Source organism: Acomys russatus, chromosome 23, assembly GCF_903995435.1.
Source record: "Acomys russatus chromosome 23, mAcoRus1.1, whole genome shotgun sequence".
Classification (NCBI taxonomy): domain Eukaryota; kingdom Metazoa; phylum Chordata; class Mammalia; order Rodentia; family Muridae; genus Acomys; species Acomys russatus.
Window position 1 is genome coordinate 39545951 of NC_067159.1, and position 22458 is coordinate 39568408.

The 22458-nt window shown below is 46.0% G+C and overlaps 2 protein-coding genes across 3 annotated transcripts in view; one reads left to right on the forward strand and one right to left on the reverse strand.

The window, feature by feature from the left end:
• Window positions 1-2677: 2677 nt before the first annotated feature.
• LOC127206359 (alcohol dehydrogenase class-3) lies at window positions 2678-15533 on the forward strand (the record flags this gene model as incomplete). The annotated part of the gene is made up of 8 exons (XM_051165646.1): window positions 2678-2821; window positions 6290-6431; window positions 7119-7206; window positions 11401-11620; window positions 11753-12013; window positions 13230-13365; window positions 14803-14941; window positions 15270-15533. Coding segments are annotated over 8 exons (1155 nt in total), but the record flags the coding sequence as incomplete, so codon positions are not given.
• A 4199-nt stretch (window positions 15534-19732) lies between these two features.
• Window positions 19733-22458, reverse strand: part of Metap1 (methionyl aminopeptidase 1) — a 34401-nt gene continuing 31675 nt past the window's right edge. For both annotated transcript variants that reach the window (XM_051165455.1, XM_051165454.1), the window contains exons 10-11: window positions 22121-22186; window positions 19733-20108 (exon numbers count right to left, since the gene is read on the reverse strand). In XM_051165455.1, the coding sequence (XP_051021412.1) occupies window positions 19945-20108; window positions 22121-22186 (230 nt within the window). In that variant the 3' untranslated portion in view covers window positions 19733-19944. The remainder of the gene's footprint in view (window positions 20109-22120; window positions 22187-22458) is intronic.

Sequence of the window (22458 nt, forward strand, 5' to 3'; positions counted from 1 at the left end):
GCACAGAAAGGCTTTGCAGCGACTCAGTCAGGCCAGCCAGGAATAAACAGCTTCACCCCAGGACAAAACGAGCCTTTCCACCAGCGGAACACCGGAGCCAAAGTCCGCGGTCCACCCTCCGGCACTAGTCCCGCCCTACCAGCCCCACCTCTCACGCATGCCCCGCCTCCCGCACTCAGCCCCTCCCATCGCGCACGCCCCGCCTCTCGCACCCGGCCCCTCCCATCGCGCACGCCCCGCCTCTCGCATCAGGCCCCTCCCCTCACGTACGCCACGCCTTTCGCACTCAGCCCCTCCCATCACGCACGCCACGCCCTTGCCCGGGTTCCGCTACACTTGCTGCGAACGTTCTGCGCCCGCACCCGAGCTTGCAGAATGGCGAACCAGGTATGGAGGCACGCGATGGGCCGGAGCCGAGGAGGGGAGCGCCAGGGTAGCTCGCTGCCCCCCACCGGGGATGACCAGCGCAGCCGCAGCAAGGCCAAGGAGGCTTTGTTTCGGCCACGCGCTTAGAGAGCAAATTTGCTTTGTGCTCTGTTCGGCCTGAGCTGGTGGGAAGAGGCCCGCGCCCTCCACACGGCATGGAGTAGCTTGCCCGGGTCGCACTTGCAGGATGGCGGAGCTGGAGCCCGGGCTGAGCTCAAAACTATCAAGCAAAGTTAGTCTCTTCCTTTGGCTTTCGCTTCCTGTGTGCAGCACCATGTACATGTTTCTTTAAATCACGGTATTGACTTTTAAGCCCATCTCCTATAAACCCAGTGACTTGCAACCTTTATTCTGTCAACACATTTCGTAAGCATCAAGTGAACTGATCAAAACCCAACATTCTTCATTAGGCTTGCCTCCGCGGTAAGGAAGGCCTACACTGAGTGTAAGCGCTGTGATAGCTCATTGTTTTAGGGGCACGATTTAAATTGCATATGGAATTTTAAACTTTCCGGCAAACACATTAAGAACACATAAAATTAGTTCTAATGGTATGTTTACCCAGCCTACTAGTCAAAACAGTATTTCAACATGTTATCAGTATTTTTAAATATTTTTACTCTTAGCCAAGCGTGGTGGCACACGCCTTTAATCTCAGCACTCGGGAGGCAGAAGCAGACGGATAGCTGTGATTTCGAGGCCAGTCTGATCTACAAAGCGAGTCCAAAAAAAAAGTTTTGGTTTTTTTTGTTAGGGTTTTTCGAGACAGGGTTCCTCTGTGTAGCCTTGGCTGTCCTGGACTTGCTTTGTAGACCAGGCTGGCCTCGAACTCATAGCGATCCGCCAGCCTCTGCCTCCCGGGTGCTGGGATTAAAGGCGTTCACACCATGCCCAGCCAAAAAATATTTTTACTCTTCTATACTTTCAAAATTTTACATTTATAGCCGATCTCAGTTCCCACTGGCCTTTTTCTTATGTTCAATAGCCACCCATGGTAAATGGCTAATGCAGTAGCTAGCACAGTTTTTAAGAGATAGTTGTGTTTTTGCATATCCCGCATTAGGATATTTCTTAGGATCCTTTCCACTGTGCAGTTTTGCAGTAAGGCAATGTTTTATAAGCGATCCCAAGGAAAAGATTATTAGGACACATAATATTAAATTTGTGATTTCATGAAGTACTTGCCAAACCTTCTGACAGAACCCGGAAAGGGGGATTTTTTTTTTTTTTTAATGTTCTTTGCTTGTCTTGCCTTTTGCTGTGTGTGGGATCAAATACAGGGCTTTGTGCAGTCACGACAGATGCTCTTCCACTGAGCTACATCCCTAGCTTAGGACCTGTATGCTGTATTCATTCTTCTCTCTCTCTCATTCTCTTCCTCCATCTTCTACAGTTTCTCAACTGTGTGTTGTGTGTGCCGGTGTGTGTTTATACACACCACATGCATGCAGGAGCTTCAGCAGCCAGAAGACACAGGTCCTCTGGAACTGCAGTCACAAGTAGTTGTGAGCATGTAAATGTGGAGCACAGAACTGAAGTCCTCTGCAGGGGCAGCAAGTGCTCTTAACCACTGGACCATCTCTCCATTCCTTCATTTAATTACACGCGCGCGCACACACACACACACACACACATACACGTTGTTGTGGTTGGTGGTGGTGGTGGTTTTGAAGGGAAAGGTTTGAGATGGCTGTCTCTGTGTAGCCTAGGCTGTCCTGGAACTTGAAATGTAGACCAGGCTGGCCTCGAACTCACAGAGATCCACTTGCCTCTGCCTCTAAGTGCTGGTACTAAAGGTCTACCTCACTATACCTGACCCTTTAATTATATATTTTTAACTATATTATTTATATGACACCTAAAAACAATTCTCCATTTCACGTAGAGGTAATACATCTTGCTGTGAATGTGCTGTTCCCTTTATTTTAGTTAGTTTTGCATGTGTCTGAGTTTGTAGTGTGTGTGAGTGTGTCTATGTGTGTTCAAATGTAGGCACATGGAGGTCTGAGGCTGACATCAGGCGTCTTCTTGCAGTTGCCCTCCACTGTGTGTATTGAATCGAGATCTTTCACTTGAACGCGCAGATCACCAGTCCATTTAGTCCAGCCAGCCAGCTTGCTCTGAGGAGCCCATCTCCGGCCCTCAGGCTTGCACAGCCAGGGCTCTGCTCACTGGGCCACCTGCCCCACCCTGGCAGACCCTTAACATTAGCATTCATCACCATCTGAACTGACCACGGAGTAATTATTAATTTAGGAGGATAAAGCGTTTACTCCTGTTTCCCCCGCTCCAGGTGATCAGGTGCAAGGCTGCAGTCGCCTGGGAGGCAGGAAAGCCTCTCTCCATAGAGGAAGTAGAAGTGGCCCCTCCGAAGGCCCATGAAGTTCGAATTAAGGTAATGTTACAGCTAAGGCACTGTGGGGAAAAGCTTACGACTAGGTCTCCGGATAGAGGAGTGGAGCTGAAGCCCACAGAGGGTAAACCCCAAAGGGCAGTCAGTGTCTGGGAGAAAGCACTGGAAGCCTTCCAGCTACAGAAAGTCACGATCCTTCTCCCACCTGCCCCCCTCCCTCACAGCAGCCCTCCCTCTGCATGTCAGCTCTGGGGCTGAGAAGCCAAACCTACAGATTAGCGGGTTACCACAATATAACTTTATAGTTTAGGTTTCAGGTGGCTTTACACGGTCCACACCCCACCCCCACCCCCGCCGCCCCCTTTCTGCCGATCCCCGTAACTCACAAAGCATGGTTGTTGGCGTTAGAACCAAAGAATAGACACAGCCTTCAGGTTTGCTTCCAGAAAACTACAGAGAGGTTCTTGGCTGTTTACGGCAATGGACAGATGAAGTTCCTGTGCCTAGAGAGCTTTAAAGTGCCCTGCCCCTGATGGTTGTGAGCCTGGCCTTTAACGGCTGAGGCATCTCTCCAGCCCTCCTGCCCCTGATGGACAAGGTAGGGTGCCCTGCTCCTCACCCTCCACTGTGACTAAGAAGTGACCCCCAGAGAGAGGCAGAAGATAGCATTCCCAAGACCTTTGACCCCTTGACATTTATAAAACTTTGTTTTTCCCCTCTGCTCCCGGCTTGTTTATGATAGAGTTAATGCTTAAAGTCATAACTGTTGTATGTGTTTGTTCCTTAACATTCTGGAAGAGTGTTTCCCGCAAGGAAAAGAGTCACGGCTCTCCTGCATCATCATGCCAGGACTGTGCACACTAGCCTGCGTCCCAACGTTCGCACGTATCCGATTGAGACACACAAAACCTTTTCAAGGCCCTTTTCAGCCAGGGTCTGAGAATCTGAAATGTTTTAATACTTTGTGTTGCTTCCCTTCCGACCAGCGGAAAGTAAGGACACGACCCGAGCGTTCTTCTCCAGGCAGTTTATTCAGGAACCTTTTCAGCAAGCTTCTTCTCCCGCTCGCTCGCTTCTCCTCCCCCAACACCTCCGCGCCCCTTTATATCCTCTGTCTCACCCAATCAGCAGCCCTTACATCGGTAGCTCCAATTGGTTCCCGACAAGGCGGGATGCATACGTCAGAGCAAAGCACGGCCCACAACCCGAATAAGGACTTGTTTACCAGGAGCAGAATTGCAAGTCATCCTGCCTGGCAGGTTGCCAGGTGCCATCTTAGTGAGGGCAATAGCTTCAGCTTCCCACAGTTCCCCCTTCTTTGTTTTAAAACGCAACAGGCAGGAGTAGAGGTCTGATCTCCAGCCTCTTCGGGGGCGTGGGTACTTGATGGTGCTGTCGCAGATGTAGCACTCAGGCATCTGCCAGAACTTGTCGCCATCCCGGGACATGTAGATGACCTCCCGCAGGTTGATGTTCATCCAGTTGTCGCAGTTTACCAGGCGTCCGTTGTACGTCTCCCCATTTTTTAGCTCCACCAGCATGGGGTGATTCTGTGTTGTCTTCAGCAGCGACAAGGGGAGCATCTTCTCAGCGGAGACACCTCCGCCGCCGCTCAGCCGCTCGTGCTCCCGCCGGCGGCCTGCCGCGCGCCACGGGCCCGGAGGCCTTGTCCACTGTCCTGTCCCTGAGCCATTCTCTCGAACGTAGGGAGGAGGCCGAGGCAACTCAGATAGAGGCGGCCCAGGAGCCGAAGGCTCCACCCTGGATTCCAGCTTCTCCATTTTCCAGATCAGCTTTTCTACTTCCTCTTCTGAGTCCTCCCCCTCTGAATCTGATGATGTTACAGATTTTGCACCTAACAAGTCCTTAAGTGCGATAAACATAGGGCCGAATGGTAAATTTCCCATTTTACTTTCTGTTTTACTTCGTCCTCTACCGGGAACCTTATTGCTCTTACCGAGTCTTTATAGTCCTAACCGGAACCTTATAGTCTCTGTATCCGAGAACTTTATTCGTCCCTCGCTTACCAGGGAACCTTATAGTCTCTGTATCCGAGAACTTTATTCGTCCCTTGCTTACCAGGTAACCTTATCGCTCGTACCGAGTCTTTATAGTCCTAACCGGAACCTTATAGTCTCTGTATCCGAGAACTTTATTTGTCCCTTGCTTACCAGGGAACATTCCAGTCGACTGCCCTGACCACCAAGAGTTCTGAGCGCTTGTAAATGACAAGCGTCCCCGTACGGGCCACCACTTGTCGCGTCCGTTCCGACCAGCGGAAAATAAGGACACGACCCGAGCGTTCTTCTCCAGGCAGTTTATTCAGGAATCTTTTCAGCAAGCTGCTTCTTCTCCCGCTCACTCACTTCTCCTCCCCCAACACCTCCGCGCCCCTTTATATCCTCTATCTCACCCAATCAGCAGCCCTTACATCAGTAGCTCCAATTGGTTCCCGACAAGGCGGGATGCATATGTCAGAGCAAAAGCACGGCCCACAACCCGAATAAAGACTTGTTCACCAGGAGCAGAATTGCAAGTCATCCTGCCTGGCAGGTTGCCAGGCGCCATCTTAGCAAGGGCGATAGCTTCAGCTTCCCACAACTTTGGGTATTTCTGTTCATGTTTGGAAGCTAAGCTGATTGTGCTTTTGCCAGTAAAGAAGGCAGCTTGTCCCAGATGAGCTAAAGATGAGTAGTGTGGCTAGCGACAGCTTCCTCCCCAGGAAACGTCTGGCTTACAGCAGAGAGTGAATTCGTAGGACAGAAGCAGAAAAGCACACATACAAACAAGATTTTGCCTTTAATTGATTTTTTTTTTTCTTCAGTGTATATGTTTATGTGCCTGTATGAGTTTATGTGTGCCACATACATGCAGGTGCCTGAGGAGATGATAGAGGGCACTGGAGCCCAGAGGAGTTGCAGGAAGTGAACTGCCTGTTGTGGGTGCCGAAAACCAAAAACTGGCTCGTCTACAAGAGCAGTAAGCGCTCTTAATCACTGAGCTGTCTTTCCAGCCCCCAGATATAATTCTTAGAAGGCAGAGAGAGGCCAATGAAAGGCTTATGTGAGTAGAAAGTGTGCATGTTAGCAAAAAGGACTCAGTCCCACCAACAGCGGTATAAGCCAGACAGGCTTCTCTCAGAAATAGTGCCGTCTTAGGCATCATGTTCCCCAAGTTCGAGGCCAGCAGTGGGATGGCCCCAGCTGTTTCCATCCTCTCTACAACTGCAGAAGGCACAGTGCTGGTGAAGCCACCAGCTTATCCCCACTTGCTCACGTTGCACCAAAAAGGAAACTAGCTGTGCTGCACCGCCTTGCATTACAAGGGTCACTACAAGGTCCTTAAGGATGCCATGGTTGTAAGCATGCTGGCCTGGGAGAAGTTAACCAGTAAAAGAAGTGTATCTACAGGTGTGCACAGTGTGGCATGAAGCACGGGACCTTTTCCTTGACTCGTGTCTCTAGCTAAATATGCATGCACACTTAGATGCTTTTCTGAACATCCTGGCAGATCATGGCCACTGCCGTTTGCCACACCGATGCCTATACCCTGAGCGGCGCTGATCCCGAGGGCTGTTTCCCGGTGATCTTGGGACATGAAGGTGCTGGAATTGTGGAAAGCGTTGGTGAAGGGGTTACTAAACTGAAGGCAGGTAAGGAAGGCGTTTAAAGCACTCTAATGGCTTTGGCTTGTTTCTGTGCGGACACTACAACTATTTATTTATTTATGAACAGTAGTCGAGGTTAATTTCACTCATCTTGGAAGAACAAGTATTTGGGTTGATTTTTTTCCCCGTCTGATTTTGTAGTATATTCGTTTTAAATACACTGCCAAAAGCAATTCTGGCAAGTTAAGCAAGAATTTATTGGAGTCATATTAGTGAGTTGATATTTTTGAAATACGTCGTTATCCTCCACAATTATTTGGAGTTTCATTTAGATCAAAAACTTTGAAACCTACTTTTGTGCATGGCTAGTCAGTGTCTGAGCCGTGTTCTCTAGTTAATGTCCCTGAAAGCCTTGAGGTTGTTCCTTTCCAGAGTCATCTGATGAGAGTAATCGGACTGCCATGGCCACTTAGAGCAGTGGTTCTCGGCCTTCCTAGTGCCACCACCCTTCAATACAGTTCTGATGTTATTGTTACCCCCAACCGTAAAATCATCTCATTGCTACTTCCTAACTATAATTTTTCTACTGTTATGAATCATGAAAATAATTGATGTGCAACCCCTGTGAAAGGGCCATTCAGCCCCCAAAGGGGTCAGGACCCACGGGTTGAGAACCACTGACTTAAAGCCAGCTACACCATTTGAGATGACAATTTTACATTTGCTTCTCAGGTGACACTGTCATCCCGCTTTACGTCCCACAGTGTGGAGAATGCAAATTTTGTCTGAATCCTAAAACAAACCTTTGCCAGAAAATAAGGTTAGTATCTTTTTATATTTGCATATATGTGTATGTGTATATATATATATACACACATACATACATATATACATAAATACATATCTTTTTTTTAATTGTGTGTATATGTGCCCATGTCTGTGATATATCCTGGGGCCACAGTAGGACATCAATGAGGCTCCTACCCCCTACCCCCTTGCCCCTGGTGTGTGGCAAAACTTTTCCTGGGAGACAGCAAAACACATCTATTCATCCCAGATATGAAGCCCACAACAGACCAAAGTTCAGCTGCCACCAGAGTCCACCTTGGTGAGCCAGCGGGTTTTGTTGGGGTTACTTAGAGGAATATGGGTGAGGGGTTCCTTAGAGGAGCGGAAACACTCAAAAGACAGCTGCATCAGCCTGCGCTGGGTCAAGGTCGCCAGATATGGCCTTGAGAAATTAAGTCAGGGCGGCTGGAGAGTCCACAGCACTGAAGCTGTTTTATTGAGAGCAATCAGATATTGTACACCTTTATCTGAAACAATATAATGGCAGTTGCCAGGATACAATGTACTTTGCAAGCTACATAGAGTACACAAGCTTAATGTCTAAGGCCAATTGTCCTGTAAGGCTTCTGTGCTTCCCTGATTACTAAGGGAACACAGAAACACAAAGAGACCTGACTACTGCCTGAGGGAGTGTGCATTGGCCTCTCGGGAGCTGGAAGGCATATCTAACCTAAAAACCCATGACACAATCAAGGCAGCAGACCAGGCCAGCTCCATGGCTCCCTTCACCAGCAGCCTGCTCAACAAGTCAGAGAGTGTCCTTTCCAAGAGGCTCCAATTTAAACCTCTCCTTCCAGCCAGCGCTCTGGTCTGAGAGGGTTCTTGGCAGCTTAGCTCTCTTGTCTGGGGGATACTCAACTTTTATTGCTTCCGCTGGCAGGGAGGGGGCCTAGTGGATCTGGCAAGTTCCAGGGACCTCCTAGTGCCAGTTTGAGTTGTTTGCCTTCCAGCTAAGGAATTTCCCTGCAGAATGAAATGTTTCAATCTCAGAGAAGACTGTCACATAGCCTCCCCAGCCCACGCCTTTGGCCCAGGGTCTCTTACTTAAACTGAAGCTCTCTGTTTCAGCTGTGCTGGCTGGCCGGCAAGCTCCTGTGTCTGCCAGGCTCCATTCCTCCCTCCCCTCAGCACTAGGGTTACAAGCACACGGGTTGGTGCCTGGTGTTTTACATGGCCTCTGGGCTTTGATCTCAGGTCTTCATGCTTGTAAGTAAGTGCTTCTAACTGCTGAACCCTCTCCCCAGCCCTCTCATTCATGTTAACTATAGTGCTAGAGCGATGGCTCAGTGGTTAAAAGCACTTGTGCAAGCTGCCCTTCCGAGGACCCAGGTTTGATTCCTAACACCCACATGGTAACTCACAACCATCTTTAGCTCCAGTCCTACAGAAAACACCGCCCTCTTCAGGGTGTCAGACACACACACGGTGCACATACATGCATACAGGCAAAACACCCATACACATACAAAAAAAAGATCTCAGTGTAGTGATTTATACAGCACATATACAGGAGATAGTTAATGCTGTCTTTAAAGGGGCCTTCCCTGCTGTCAATGCTACTGAGCTCTTTCATTTCAAGCATGAGAAAAATCAAGCCTCAGCAATCTCAGTTTGCCCATAATCACCAGCCATTAAGATATAAAACAGAAGCTTGTTACAAGGCATGGTGGCCCAATCCTGTAATCTCAACACTCAGGAAATAGAGGCAAGAGGCTCACAGATTTGAAGCCAGTCTAGAATACAGATATGGCCTTATTTCAAAGATTCAAACAAGGGGGGAGGAATCAAATTTTTCTCTTCCTGTAACAATAAGCTAAATTTGCAAGGAAAGACATGTTTTTTGAAAGTGAAATGAAGTCCTTTTTATGAGCTGTTTTATATTGTCTGTTAAAGCAGAGTAATAAAAGTTACCACATAGGGCGAATGTGACGCTTGTAGGACATAAGAAATCCCTTGACACAGAAAGGGTGCTTCTGTTGTAAGGGGTGGCCCGCCATTTGAGGACCCTCTGAGGCCCTTTAGAGCTTGTTTGTTGCCTTTTTTTCTTGATGTAGACCATGCCTTAATACAGGACTCACTGCTGTGGCCAATTTAGAAGTGTGGCCCAATAGATACTTACTACTATGCTATAGCTATGATGGTGGGTCATATTAGCTAACCCACTTTTACAATCAATAAAGAGACAGACACCTGATGTATTTTAGAGTAAGCCTTTAGCTAGGACAAGGCAGATATTACCTCCTAAACCATCCTCCAATAACTCCCAGTCTCTATCCCATTCCATCTGCTTCTAATAATTTCTATTTGGGCTACCTCCATAATCCCATCCATAATGCCAAAATTCTTGCTAATGTTCTGCATTTCTTTCCACGTGGAAGTTCAGACTTCCTCCTTCTCTGGGGCCATGTGCCTCCTTTCCTTCCCCATAGCGATTCTCCTCCTCCCTCCTCTGTCCTATCTTCTCTCTCCCAAGATCCTCTCTGTCTTCAAAGCCCTCGAACCTTAGGCTCTATCCCATTTGCCTGCCCAGGTGTGTTGGTCAAACAGGAATAAGTTTGTAGACAAGGTTGCATAGCAAAAACTTGGGGCACATTAAAAGCCAGCAAGCAGTGGTTAGCATCAAAATACACCAGACCAACCTCCAACAACTCATGGTACACAAACTGTAAATGTGCAGCCTAGTTGAATGTTTGCATGTGTGCGTACCTGCTGGATGGACAGACGCTTCTCCCAGATCCCTACCAGCATCCCTCTGTTTTCTACATGTCCCTTCCGAATTCACACCTGACTCCTGCAGAGGTCGCCGTTGTCCTGGTAGCTTTCCCTGTAGAACTTTGTAGTTGGAACCAGGGCCATGTGCTGTCAGGTTTCTTCTTCCATTCCTGTCTCTGAGCAGTGTGCGAGTTCCTATTGCAGGTCTGTGTTGTGTTGCTCTGTCATATTCCACTCCAAATAACCAAGGTTTGTTCACTTGCCTGTTGGTGGGCACGAGGTCATACCACCAAGCAGGACTGTTAACACCAGTGCTATGTTCTTAGGTGTTTCATGTTGGGTATGTGTCTACCTTCCCCTGCGATTTGATTGGCTGAGGTGTGAAGTAGACACACATAGCTCTCCATTTGTGTATTTATTCATGTTATATATGTCAAAGTGTCCATCTGAGTGTACATTGGGTTATTGTGCTTATTAGAAAGGATGAACATTGGTGGCTCAGTTGGGAAAATTCAGATCCCCAGAAACCACAGCAGAGCCACTGCGGAAGCACACATGTGTGAACCCGGCATGCCCATAGGGAAATGGGAAGAGGAGACTGGCCAGTCCGGACTAACACAGTAGCAGAGACCCTGTCTCAAACAGGGCGGAAAGGCAACGAAATTGATGTTATGGTTGGAAGAGCGATGAAAGGCCAGTAATTAGCATTAGAATACACAGCACCAGACCAACCCCCACCAAGGAAGGTTGAGAGCCACTGCATTAGAAATTAGGGAATTTTGTCCTAGTAATGCTTTTCTGAGTATTTGCTGATCATTGTTTTTAAAAGCGATTTCTTTTCCTATTGTGGGAACTGGACAAGGGCTAGCTTCCCTGAGCAGAAGCCCCCTCCCTGCCCTATGCTCAATCAGCTTGAAGTCAACTTCCCTGGGAGCTAGACCAGGGGCTCACTTCCCTGAGATCCAAACACAAGCTGCTAGACCAGGGGCTCACTTCCCTGAGATCCAAACACAAGCTCACTTTATCAGATTAGGGCCAGCTTCCCCTTCCCCAGTTGTGTGGGAGACCTGCAGTGTAACAGCTGCAGCAGATGAAAAATTTAGATAAGTGTCCCCCTGCAGCATGGCTCAAAGCTCCTCTGCCCTGTACCTTATCAGTTAAGGCCAACTTCCCCTATGCCCCTTACCCAATTATGTGACTCCAAGGCTAGAAAAGCCCCACTTGCTGTTTCTGCCTTTAAAAACCTTGTATTGGAAGGAGTCAAGGCCGCCCACCTTCCTGAGCCTCTGGGGAACCGACTGTCCTTGCTCCGGAGCAAGATCAATAAAAAAGACCCTGTGTACTTACATTGCGTCTGGCTGGTCTCTGGTAGTCTGTGAAGTCTCGTGACTTGGCCATTGCACTATAGAGTTAAGGAAATGAGTCTACGCTTCTGTTTCTTGTCCTCCTTCAGAGTCACTCAGGGCAAAGGATTGATGCCGGACGGTACTAGCAGGTTTACCTGCAAAGGAAAGTCTATCTTTCACTTCATGGGAACCAGCACATTTTCCGAGTACACAGTAGTGGCTGACATCTCCGTTGCTAAAATTGACCCTACGGCGCCTTTGGATAGAGTCTGCCTTCTCGGCTGTGGCATTTCAACTGGCTATGGTGCTGCTGTGAACACTGCCAAGGTAAGAGACCGGCTCCTGGCTTCTGCTTCTGCCTACATTCAGTTCAGTGAGACCTTGCTTGAACCCCATGGCTGGCTGGGCGGGGAGGCTGTGACCCTTCGCAGGCTGCTTACAGATGGTCTCTGACGGTAGGTGGAGCCCGGTTCTACCTGTGCTGTCTTTGGCCTGGGAGGAGTTGGATTGGCGGTGATCATGGGCTGCAAAGTGGCTGGTGCATCCCGGATCATTGGTGTCGACATCAATAAAGACAAATTCGCAAAGGCCAAAGAATTTGGAGCCTCCGAATGTATCAACCCCCAAGATTTCAGTAAACCCATCCAGGAAGTCCTCGTGGAGATGACGGATGGCGGTGTGGACTACTCCTTCGAGTGTATTGGCAACGTGAAGGTCATGGTGAGCATGTGTGCCTTTCCTTTCTGCACTTACACTACTTTTTTTAAAATGCAGTTTACTTAAGATTAAAGGTTCTTTTGTTGTAGAAGGAACAGCGTTGACAGGAACTAATTCTAAAAGCAGGGGATGGAAGTAGCTACTTGGACTACTGTGGCTATTTGAATGGGAAATGATAAAACAAGGGCTCAGGGAAAGGTGAACAAATGAAAACTGTTTCCAAGAACCAAGGACCATCATCCACGCGGGAGCCCAAATTCCCACCTGCCAAAGCCCAAATCCCCACCTGCTCCATCCCTTCTTTTTTCTTCTTCTTCTTTTCTTTTCTTTTTAATAGAGACAGCATTTCCTCTGTAGCCCTGGCTGTCCTGGACTTTGTAGACCAGGCTGACCTTGAACTCACAGAGATCTGCCTGCCTCTGACTCCCTGAATGCTAGAATGTGGCACCTGCAGCATCCTTAGCTGCCTCCTTTCCTCCATTTTCATATAATTCCCTTGTGTTGGAATCAGAATCTCAGAAGCTTGAGAAGTCTGTTTAAGCCCTTCTTCTCCCCCAGTGCCCCCCCACCCCCTCCCTTTTATGTTCTCTACTGGCCTTTTGTAAGGATTGTGTTTGACTATCTATCCCCACCACCACCAAAAAAAAAGTCATAGTGAGTGGTTTTCTTAACCGTATTTAAAGCCAATGACCAAGCTGAGGCCAGAAGGGTGGACAGCTCAGATAGCTCCTGTTCCTTCTCCTTTCATGCTGAATTCTAGAAAGTTCTTCTGCAACCATTCTGATAACTGTCGTTCTTACTGGAGTGGGTATGTTTTGGTTTTGAGTCCCTCTAGTGACTAGTGACGCTGAACAGTGTGTTCCCTGTACCTGTTTACATCTGTGTCTAGTTTTGAGGGAAAAAAAATTTTTTTTTCTGTCCCTTGCCCAGGCTGTTAGTTGTTGCTAGGTTTTTGGGAGTTTCTTGTAAATTCTGGGTATCAGCCTATTGTCAGATGCATGGCCTACAAATGGTGTGTGCAGTACCTCTGCGCTCTGTTGTTTTCTGAGATACTTGTTAAAACATAATTGCTCAATAAAATTAAAATAGCTAACCATGAAGATTGGGTATTTGTTTGTTGCTATTTCTTTAAAAGGTTCTGTGTCGCCCCTGCTCTACTTAGGTGTCTGGGGACAAGGGCGTTCTCAGTGCGGTTCATGCATTATCTCTGTGCTTGCAGAGAGCGGCCCTTGAGGCAGCCCACAAAGGCTGGGGCGTCAGTGTGGTGGTTGGTGTAGCTGCTTCAGGTGAAGAGATCTCCACTCGTCCGTTCCAGCTGGTGACAGGACGCACATGGAAAGGCACTGCCTTTGGAGGTAACACAGCGGATGAGTAGATTTTCCCTAGCCTGTTTCCAGTGGCATAAAGTAAATCCCAGTTTCATTTTCTTGTATTAACACATACCATTACGAGTTGTCTGTATCATGAATTGTTTCATGGGAGGCTTGAAGAGGCTTTCAGAATCAGCCAGTGTTGACTGCTGGTGCTGGGGCAATATTCAGCTTCTTACAGAGTACAGAACCAAACAACACAGCACACGCCGTCAACAGATGAGCAAGAGCCGGATGTGACCATGCATGCCTTTAATCCAGCACTTGGAGGCAGAGGCAGGCTCAAGGACAGCCTGGTCTACAGAGTGAGTTCCAGGACAGGCGGGGCTACCTAGTGTCTCTGAAAAAAAGAAGAAAGAGAAAGGGAGGAAGAAAGGAAAGAAAAAAGAGTTAGTGAGCAGGAAGCTGGAGTCGGGCTGGGTAAGCTGTGCCCGGGGCTTCTGCGTGGTTTCCTAGTTATCCTTTTCGCTCCTTTCATAGAGGACACAGCTGTCACTTGATGTGATTAGGCCTCTTTCCAAATAATCTTGGTTTCGATATTAACCGATACCGAGTCCTAAACTATTGACAAAACTTTTTAGCAAATTAAAAGGTTATGAAGCTGATCATTTCCCCTGGTGTGACCCTAAGAGGGGTTTGGTCATTTGACGTCATCCAACCATAGGTAAAGGTTGGGGAGTTCTTTTGTGGTGCTCAGCTGGGGAGAAGCTATTAAAGCAGGTCTCACAGCCAATGTGTGACCTCCACAGTTCTAGGCTGTCAAAAAACTGAGCATCCCAGGCGTTCTGAACGATCTGAGAGAACTTGTGTAGAGGTCTCATGCTGTGTGTTTTGCCAACCTCTTTGAAGCACATAAGAAAAGCTTTGGAAAGTAAGCTAAAATGAGGGCGTGACCAAAATTCTCCTCCTTTTGTGAGACACTGTCTACCTTAGAAGCTGTCAGTCTAACTAACTGTGCTTTCTAGTGTCCTGGACTATTTAACCAGCACGTGTTCTGGGGGCACCAGATCTCAGGGGCTGAATGTGAAACGGCCTTTGAAGCCAGGGCTGCGTATACTAGCCAAGCAAGTGCTCTCTATTGAATTGTACTGTAATTTATTTGTTTGCTTTTGAGACAGAGTTGACCAGGCTGGCCTTGAACTTGTATCAGCCTCCACTGTAGCTGGCTTTTCAGGCCTGTGCCATCAGGCCCAAGTGTTTATTAACCCTAATGTAGGAAAAGAACAACTCTAAAATGTTTACTTTTTCACAGCTAAGGATATATCTGAATGTTCTTTGCTTCGAGCCAGTTTTAGAATGTCTCATTGCCTTTGAATTCCACTTCTTCTGTAACTGCCTCTGTGTCACCTGGGAAGGGAAATGACTAAGCAAACTGTAGACACTTGTGGTGTAAGTTTTCCATAAGAATGTGATTTCTTTTAGGATGGAAGAGTGTAGAAAGTGTCCCAAAGCTGGTGTCTGAATATATGTCCAAAAAGATAAAAGTTGACGAATTTGTGACTGGCGATCTGTCCTTCGACCAAATTAACAAAGCCTTTGACCTGATGCACTCGGGGAAAAGGTGAGTTTTCAGTTCAGCTGCGTATTAAAGAATCAGTAATGACTTGACACTTAGAAAGGGAGGGAGGATCAAAATGAAAAGAATGTTGGTGATCTTAAAAGTTCACCAATTGGGACCCATGAGGTGGATCAGCGGGAGAAGGTGCTGGCTGCCGAGGCCAACAGCCTGAGTTTGATCCCCGGGACCCACATGGTAGATGAGAACTGACCTCCACAGACATGCCAAGGTACACACACACACACACACACACACACTCATAGAATAAATAAATGTAATTATTTTTTTAGTTCATCTTTCAAATTTTATTCATACTGCTTCTCTTTCACAGCATTCGAACTGTTCTAAAGATGTAAATTCTGAAGAGAACACTGTCCATCCTGTACCTTTTCCGGTGATTGGATAGGAACAGTCTGACAGATTTGCAAACTAACAGCCTCTTAAGACTTCAAAACCTAGTAGAAGGAATGTGTGTTATCATGGCTCTAATCAAGGACAAGGCAAATAGTCACTTTCTGAACTCTCCACATAATAATTGCTGCTCATCAAGGGATATTTTAACATAATAAAAAGATTTTCTGCATTGTGTAGAAGTTGAACATCTTGCCCTTTTTAAGTTGCCCAGTAAGCTGATGATCAGTGGTGTTTAGAAACAGTGCTGACCAAAAGAAAGGCTGACTTTTCATTAATCAGCATGGGTTTAGTTAACAAACCAAAATCAGAATATTCTTTCCCCACAAATACCTTTTAGAAATGTATACTATCAAGTATTCAATAAACTTTTGTTAAATTTTGTTGGTATAGTGTTATTGTGCACTGTATAAAGATTACCCTTGAGTCATTCAAATGCTGGTTTTTCTACCTTCCTTTCTGTTTGCAATCTGGACAAGGTGTTATAACGCTCATCTTAAGAAACTCATCTCAAATTTGTGTAAACATTGTTCCCCACTTAATTCTCTGATTTGTCAATAAAACTGATCAGCCAATAACTGAGCAGTAGAGAGATAGGGCTGGGCTCCCATTTCCAGCAAGAAGAGGCGCTAAGGGGATTCATCTATGAGCAGAAGTATAGGAGAGAGGATGAGAAAACTGCTGGAGCCAAGAAAGCCATAAACTGCAAGTATCTAGGAGATTTATGCTGGGAGGCTGTTAGATTAGCCTAGAGGATAAATTTAGACTGGTGTTGCTCAGTTACTGTCTGTAGAAAAATGTTGAATAGAACTTGAGGCTCTGTCTCAATTATTTGGGGCTAGCTGGGTTAGATTAAAAACTGCCAACTTTAAAATTCATGCATTAAAGTTTATTTAGGCAGCTATTTTGATAATAAATGCATACCCTTGTCTTGACAACAACCACATAGCCAGGTGAACCAGCCATGCCCGCTCCATAGGGCTACTTTTGATAGAATTCTGAGAACAAAACAGTGGGCTCAACTGAACACTGACAGTTGCATATGTGTGAGGTAAAGGTGCTCCTTGCAAGTAAAGTGCATGCAGAATGCACCAGAGGACTACCTCCCACTTAGATGTGTATTCAACGACTCCCAGCAGCCCAAAACATGAGGCTATGCTGTGGTAGCCACAGAACACGGCCCAGAAGCATGACTGTCATTTGTTCTCTCTGCTCTCAAATACACTGATTTAAGTTTAAACGGGGGCCCTGAATTAACTAGTGGCCTACCCAGCTACTGATAATATAAACTGGCCTCATACTCACATTGTCATATAAACTGTTACTAGGCTGTGCCATCAATGCACAAAGGTATAATTTGTTCCCCCAGCCAGGCAGTTCAACTCAGATCCCTGGTGTCTTGGTCATATGCTTCTCTCAAAACACCATAGTACAAACGTGCTCACAAGTTCTTGAAAACAGCATCTTTGGCTTGTTACTGGAAGTTGAGTGGAGGAGGTGGAAGACTGTAACAGGGCTTGTTACTCAAGAAAAAAGTTGTTTGTAAAGTAAAAGCTTCGCTTTTTTTTTTTAAAGCTAGACATAGGGATTTCTCTCAGTGGTCTTCACAGAAGCTTCCTGTAGGTGGCAATTAACAGACCCTCAACTGGTCAACTGGCAGAATAACTGGATTGCTCAACTATAAATGAGATGTGTCGTACCTCTCAGAGACCTTGTAGAATATGGGGTAGAATTAAGAGCCAAGGGTGGTGGGATGATTTGGAGGAAACTTCCAGACACAACCTAGAAGTTGAACATTGATAGCAATTTGTGACAACATACCGAAGTCCTGCACACACTTCCCAGTGTGAAGACAAGTGGACACAAAATCCTGTCACTAGCTGAGAAGTGACTGGCCTTTGGACGCTGCTGGGAGAAGTGAAGTCAGATTTAATGGCCTGACCCCTTCTCTCTCCAAACCCCCTTGAACCTTTGCTCTGCCCCTTCCTCCTTCCCAGGCTTCAGGGTATTCTGTTAATTTCAACCAAACAGAAGTGACTTAGAAGACTAATTAACAATAGGAAACACCCAGCATCCCTGTTTATAGGGAGAAGAATATTATACATGGTGAAGGAGTTCTAAACTGTATCAGCAAAAGATAAACATGAAGATAAGAAATGTTTTATTCTCATTGCCAAATTTGACTGGATTTGGAGTCATCTATGAGGCACACTTATGGGAGTGTCTGGAGTGGTTCCAGAGTTTTAACTGAGGTGAGAAGACCCATCCTGAATGCAGATGGCGCCAACCTATGAACTAAGGTCCTGGACTGAATACAAAGAGAAAAAAGCCAGGTAGGCAGCAGCAGCAGCATCTCTTCCAGGAGCAAAAAGTGGCCAGTACGTTGATGCTCTGCCACCAGGCCATTCCTCCAAGGTGTGCTTTGTCCCCTTTAAACTGTAAGCCCAAAAATATCTTCCCTTAGGTTCTTTTGTTGGGTATTGTCATAGCAACAGGAAAAGCACTAATACAAAGGGCAGGCATGTTTTTCTTCTTTCCAATTCAAACTACAGGAAGTGCAAGACAGACAAGAGGAAAAAGACCAGCTTACAAGTTAGCCTGGATATGTTGCAGCAGAGTAGAGCAGAGTTGCCTACTATATACAAAGCCACCAGTTCAATCCTAGCCCTGACAAAAAAAGTTAATGTTAACTTACTGTGGTTTTACAAGGATAAAAGATGTTTTGTAAACTAGCATTAGTTCAAGATTAGACTAAAGCCTACATTGTTTAAAAAGACAAAACAAAAAAACAAGGAAAGCATTCCCATCAGCATGTCTAATCATCTTTTCACAAAACTGCCAAGATTTTGTTCTAGCTCTATTTTCTAATTATGTAAACTGAACACCCCACCACACCCCAGTACTAATTCTGCTGTCAGAATATAAAATGCTCCCCTAAATATGCCATTCTTTTGGCCTTAAAAGCTCTCATGATACAACTACGCTTCAAGTGGCGCTGGCACTCCGCTGGATTAAACAACACGCAATTGTGGCACACTATTATGCCTGAAAATGCTCCAGTGGTAGTGAGTTCAGCCTGTGAAATGCCTCATTCCCATCAGTTCCCTCTGAAATCCCAACAAATGCAACTAGAGTAAGTGGGATAATCGTCCAAACTTTTAATCTCCCTTTACATATTATATTAACATTCATATTACAAGGCATTCCATTCACAAATATTACAGTTTGATAAAAACTTTAAACACACACACACCCAGAAGTCTACACCAGATTCAATCACTTTACTAAATCATTAAAATAAAGTCATGAAAACATCATCATTCTCTTAAAGCAATAAGGTGTGAGGCACTCTGGGAAAGATGTATGTGTCAGTGGTATCAAATTATATTACAATAAAGTCACGAGACACCCAGCAACCAAGGATACTCTCGTGACAACTTTATGATCTGGTGTGTCTCCACTGCACTGACTCATATTGGAACATCCGCTGAGGAGGAGAGATTCGGGCACCAGGGTCATGCCTGATGAGGCTCTAAACGGAGGTGAGGTGCTTTTGCAATACAGGACAGCAGCACCCATTCTGAGTGTTTACAGCACTGCAACAAGTTCCTTTCTCATTACTGTTTATTGTATGTTAAAACTCATAGCCACAGTGCCCGTGCTCACACCTGCGGACATTTTGGAACGCTCCCCATCGTCTGCCACAGGGCAACTGCCACTCTGCTCTGAGAATATGGAGATGTTCCCTTAGAACATAAGGCTTCTGAAGAAAGGGGGCTTCTCCCCTCACATTTCTGACTAAACAGACGTCTGAAGTAGCAATGTATTGTGAAATTACTCTGCAGCTGCCATCCATTGCCTGCAGCATAGCTATTTTCACCAAACACCAGCCCTGACAAAGTCTGATAATCTCCCAAGTGAATCTTAACATTCATTCCCTAACACAGTCCACACTGCAGGGGAGTCGTCGTCCCTACCACATGCAAGGGTAACTAACTAGCATGGGGCAAGAGGAGGCCAATTCCCAAGTAGGAATTAATCACTAACAAATTATGGATCCATTTATGACAGCAGATAATCCTGTCAAAGCAGAATCAACCCAGACCAAAGGTAATATAGTGTTCATTAATTATGTATATGGAATTTTAAATGTACGCATATATATTTCCATATATATATATATCAATATATAATTAAAAATCTGGAGCAACATGTTGCTAAAGTTTCAAGATTTCTCATCTTCAACATTCTCCTGGACAGCAGCTGGCCCTTGGCGCTGGTCTGTGGCAGTGATAAAGCAATGAGAAGCAGACTTAGGTAAAAGTACTCGAGGGGCAAAGAAGAAAACACAGTACAGAAAACTGAGGGGGTGAGGCCAAGGACTGAAGGAAGTAAGCCATGTTTCCTTTATTCTTCTCAGCTTTTTCAGACCCAAAAAAGCTCTTGAGGACACACACCAAATGCTGTAGTCCATTCTTATCCACAGTCAAAACAAAAGGAGTGATTAAAAAAAAAAAAAAAAAACTTCGTTTCTGTACTTTCAATAAAATGTACAGTACAAGATGGTGTTCAGATGTTAGGCATCTTGAGAGAAATTAAAACTGGGACATAAAATGAGGCCGAGAGGTATCGAGTCTCCGGGTGAGAATTTCACAGCCAGTGTCCGTGACCAGCAGGGTGTGCTCAAACTGAGCAGATCGCTTTCCATCCCTCGTCACTGCAGTCCAGCCGTCTGGCCAGGTTTCATCCTGCCATCCACCTTAAACAAAGCAAAAAAAGTTGCTTAGTTTTGTCATTCACATTCCTAAATAGTCTCTAGGCAAATCAAGAGGAAACAAGCAGTCAAATTCACGATCACGATCCTCTTAATACTTGGTTTTAGCTAAAGCCTTTCCAACTTCTTCCCATCTGGAGCACTAATGAAGTAACACTGTCTACACTCGTTCATATGTGTAGTAATTTGACAATTTTCTATCTCTCAATATCAAGTCAAGATGGCGCTTCCAAAATGAAGGCATCAGACTGCAAACTCCTCCCACAAAACTGACAGAAACTTAGACCGGCAACTTTCCAGGATAAGAGAGTGAACTATCCCGGTGTGTAGGTGAACCTGAGTTCCTGCACTGTCACTCCTGAAGTAACTGTCAGTAAACGGCAAGCTGAGGGCAGATTACAATATAAAATCCTTATAACCAGAGAAAGAAGGGCAAAAGGAAGTAGGTTTTTTCAAGTCTATGGAAATTATGAGGGCAAGGAGATAGCTAAGTTGGCAAAGCATGAGACCTGAGTCTGATCCCAGCACCACGTAAGCAGCGGGCAGGCTCTGGGGAGGTAGCACGGACAGCTCCTGCAGGGCTTGTGGACAGCCAGACTAGCCTAACTAGCAAGTCCCATGTTCCAGTGAGAGGCTTATTTCAAAAACAAGGTGAACAGCTCCTGACAAATAGAATGTGGGGTTGACCTCTGATCACTCAAGCACACATGAGTCTTTACACCTGGCAGATCTGGTAAGGGTGTGCTTCACCAGCACTCCATGTTGCCCTGCTTCAATGAAGAACTGGCAGAAGGATCTCCCAGTTACAGTCTCATAACAACAAGCCCACCATCACAGCCCATGCCCCCACAGAGAATCCTAACAGAATGGCTACAGAGATTAGTGTGTCTGTGATGTGCATCCTTGTGATGCTGCAGCAAAACCACAAGACGTGAGTGCTGACTGTAAAGGGCTGGGTGGCTCATCAGTCTGGCAAACTTTGCCCCACGAGCAGCTTTGTGACCTGGGCATGTTATACCCTCAAGGATCTGTTTACTCTTCTAACAGCTTCTCCATTAACTGGAATTAACTTGTACAACTGTCTCCTCTCCCCCTCCTACTGTATCAAGCAGGAACTTCCACAGAGGCTTGACCTAGGATCTTGTTATTACAACTCATCCTTTGAGAACATTTTTATGAATAGGCCCAAGATTCAGGTACTTTTAATGACAACAAAAAATCCACTATGTAAAAGTCTGACCTTGTTAGAAACCCTTAAAGTGTTCAATTCTCTACATATTACCAATCAAGATGCAACAGGGAGAAGGAAGAAAAAGGAAGCAAATAGAACCAGTTACTGACGTGATGAGTAACCAATAATACAAAATAAAAATTCAACAAATGTTAAAGTCCGGCAAGTCAGCATCTGAGGTTGCTTACCACCGTGCTGACAACCTAAATTTGATTCCTAGGCCCCTACACTGTCTGACCTCTACACCTTAAGTGTGCACTTGCAAAAATTAAATAGACAAAAATGTAAAAGAGCCAGGCGCAGTGGCACATGCCTTTAGTCCTAGCACTCGGGAGACAGAGACAGGCAGACCTCTGTGAGCTCAAGCCCAGCCTGGTCTACAAAGCGAGTCCAGGACAGCCAAGCCTACACAGAGAAACCCCGTGTCTGTTGATAAAGATAATGATAATAATAACAACAATAACGACAGCAAGAATAAAAGAAATGTTTCAAATTGTGGTGATTTGAACATGAATGTGCCCTACAGACCCACGTGTCTGAATGCTTGGTCACAGGGAATGTCACTCTGAGGACACTCAGCTCCTTCTCCAGCACCATGTCTGCTGCACACTGCCGTACTTCCGCCATGACAATAATGAGCTAAACCAGTGAACCTGTAAGCCAGCCCCAATTAAATGCTTTCCTTGTAAGAGTTGCTGCAGTAATGGTGTCTCTTCACAGCAATAAAAGACTAAGACACAAATGCAGTACAGGAACACACACTCACCTTCACAAATCATTGGCTCAATTGTAAACACGTGGCCCGACTTCATCACACCAACTGCCTTATTTTCTGAAATTACAAGAAAAAGTCTCAAAAGACACCAAAAGCCAACAGCATGAATTGATCATCTCATAGGAGGGAGCACAGGACTGACGTGTCCAACAGTTCCCTTCATTACTCTCCCAATTCTCCCACAGTCTGAGATGCGGCAGAGGCTGTTTGCAGCAGATTTATTCTAGGCCTGTGCTTTTTACAATGAAATACAGAGATGCCCATGGGCTCCAGATACAATCGCCGTTATTAGATTAGAGGAGGCAATCACTGCTGCTGTGCTGGAGCAG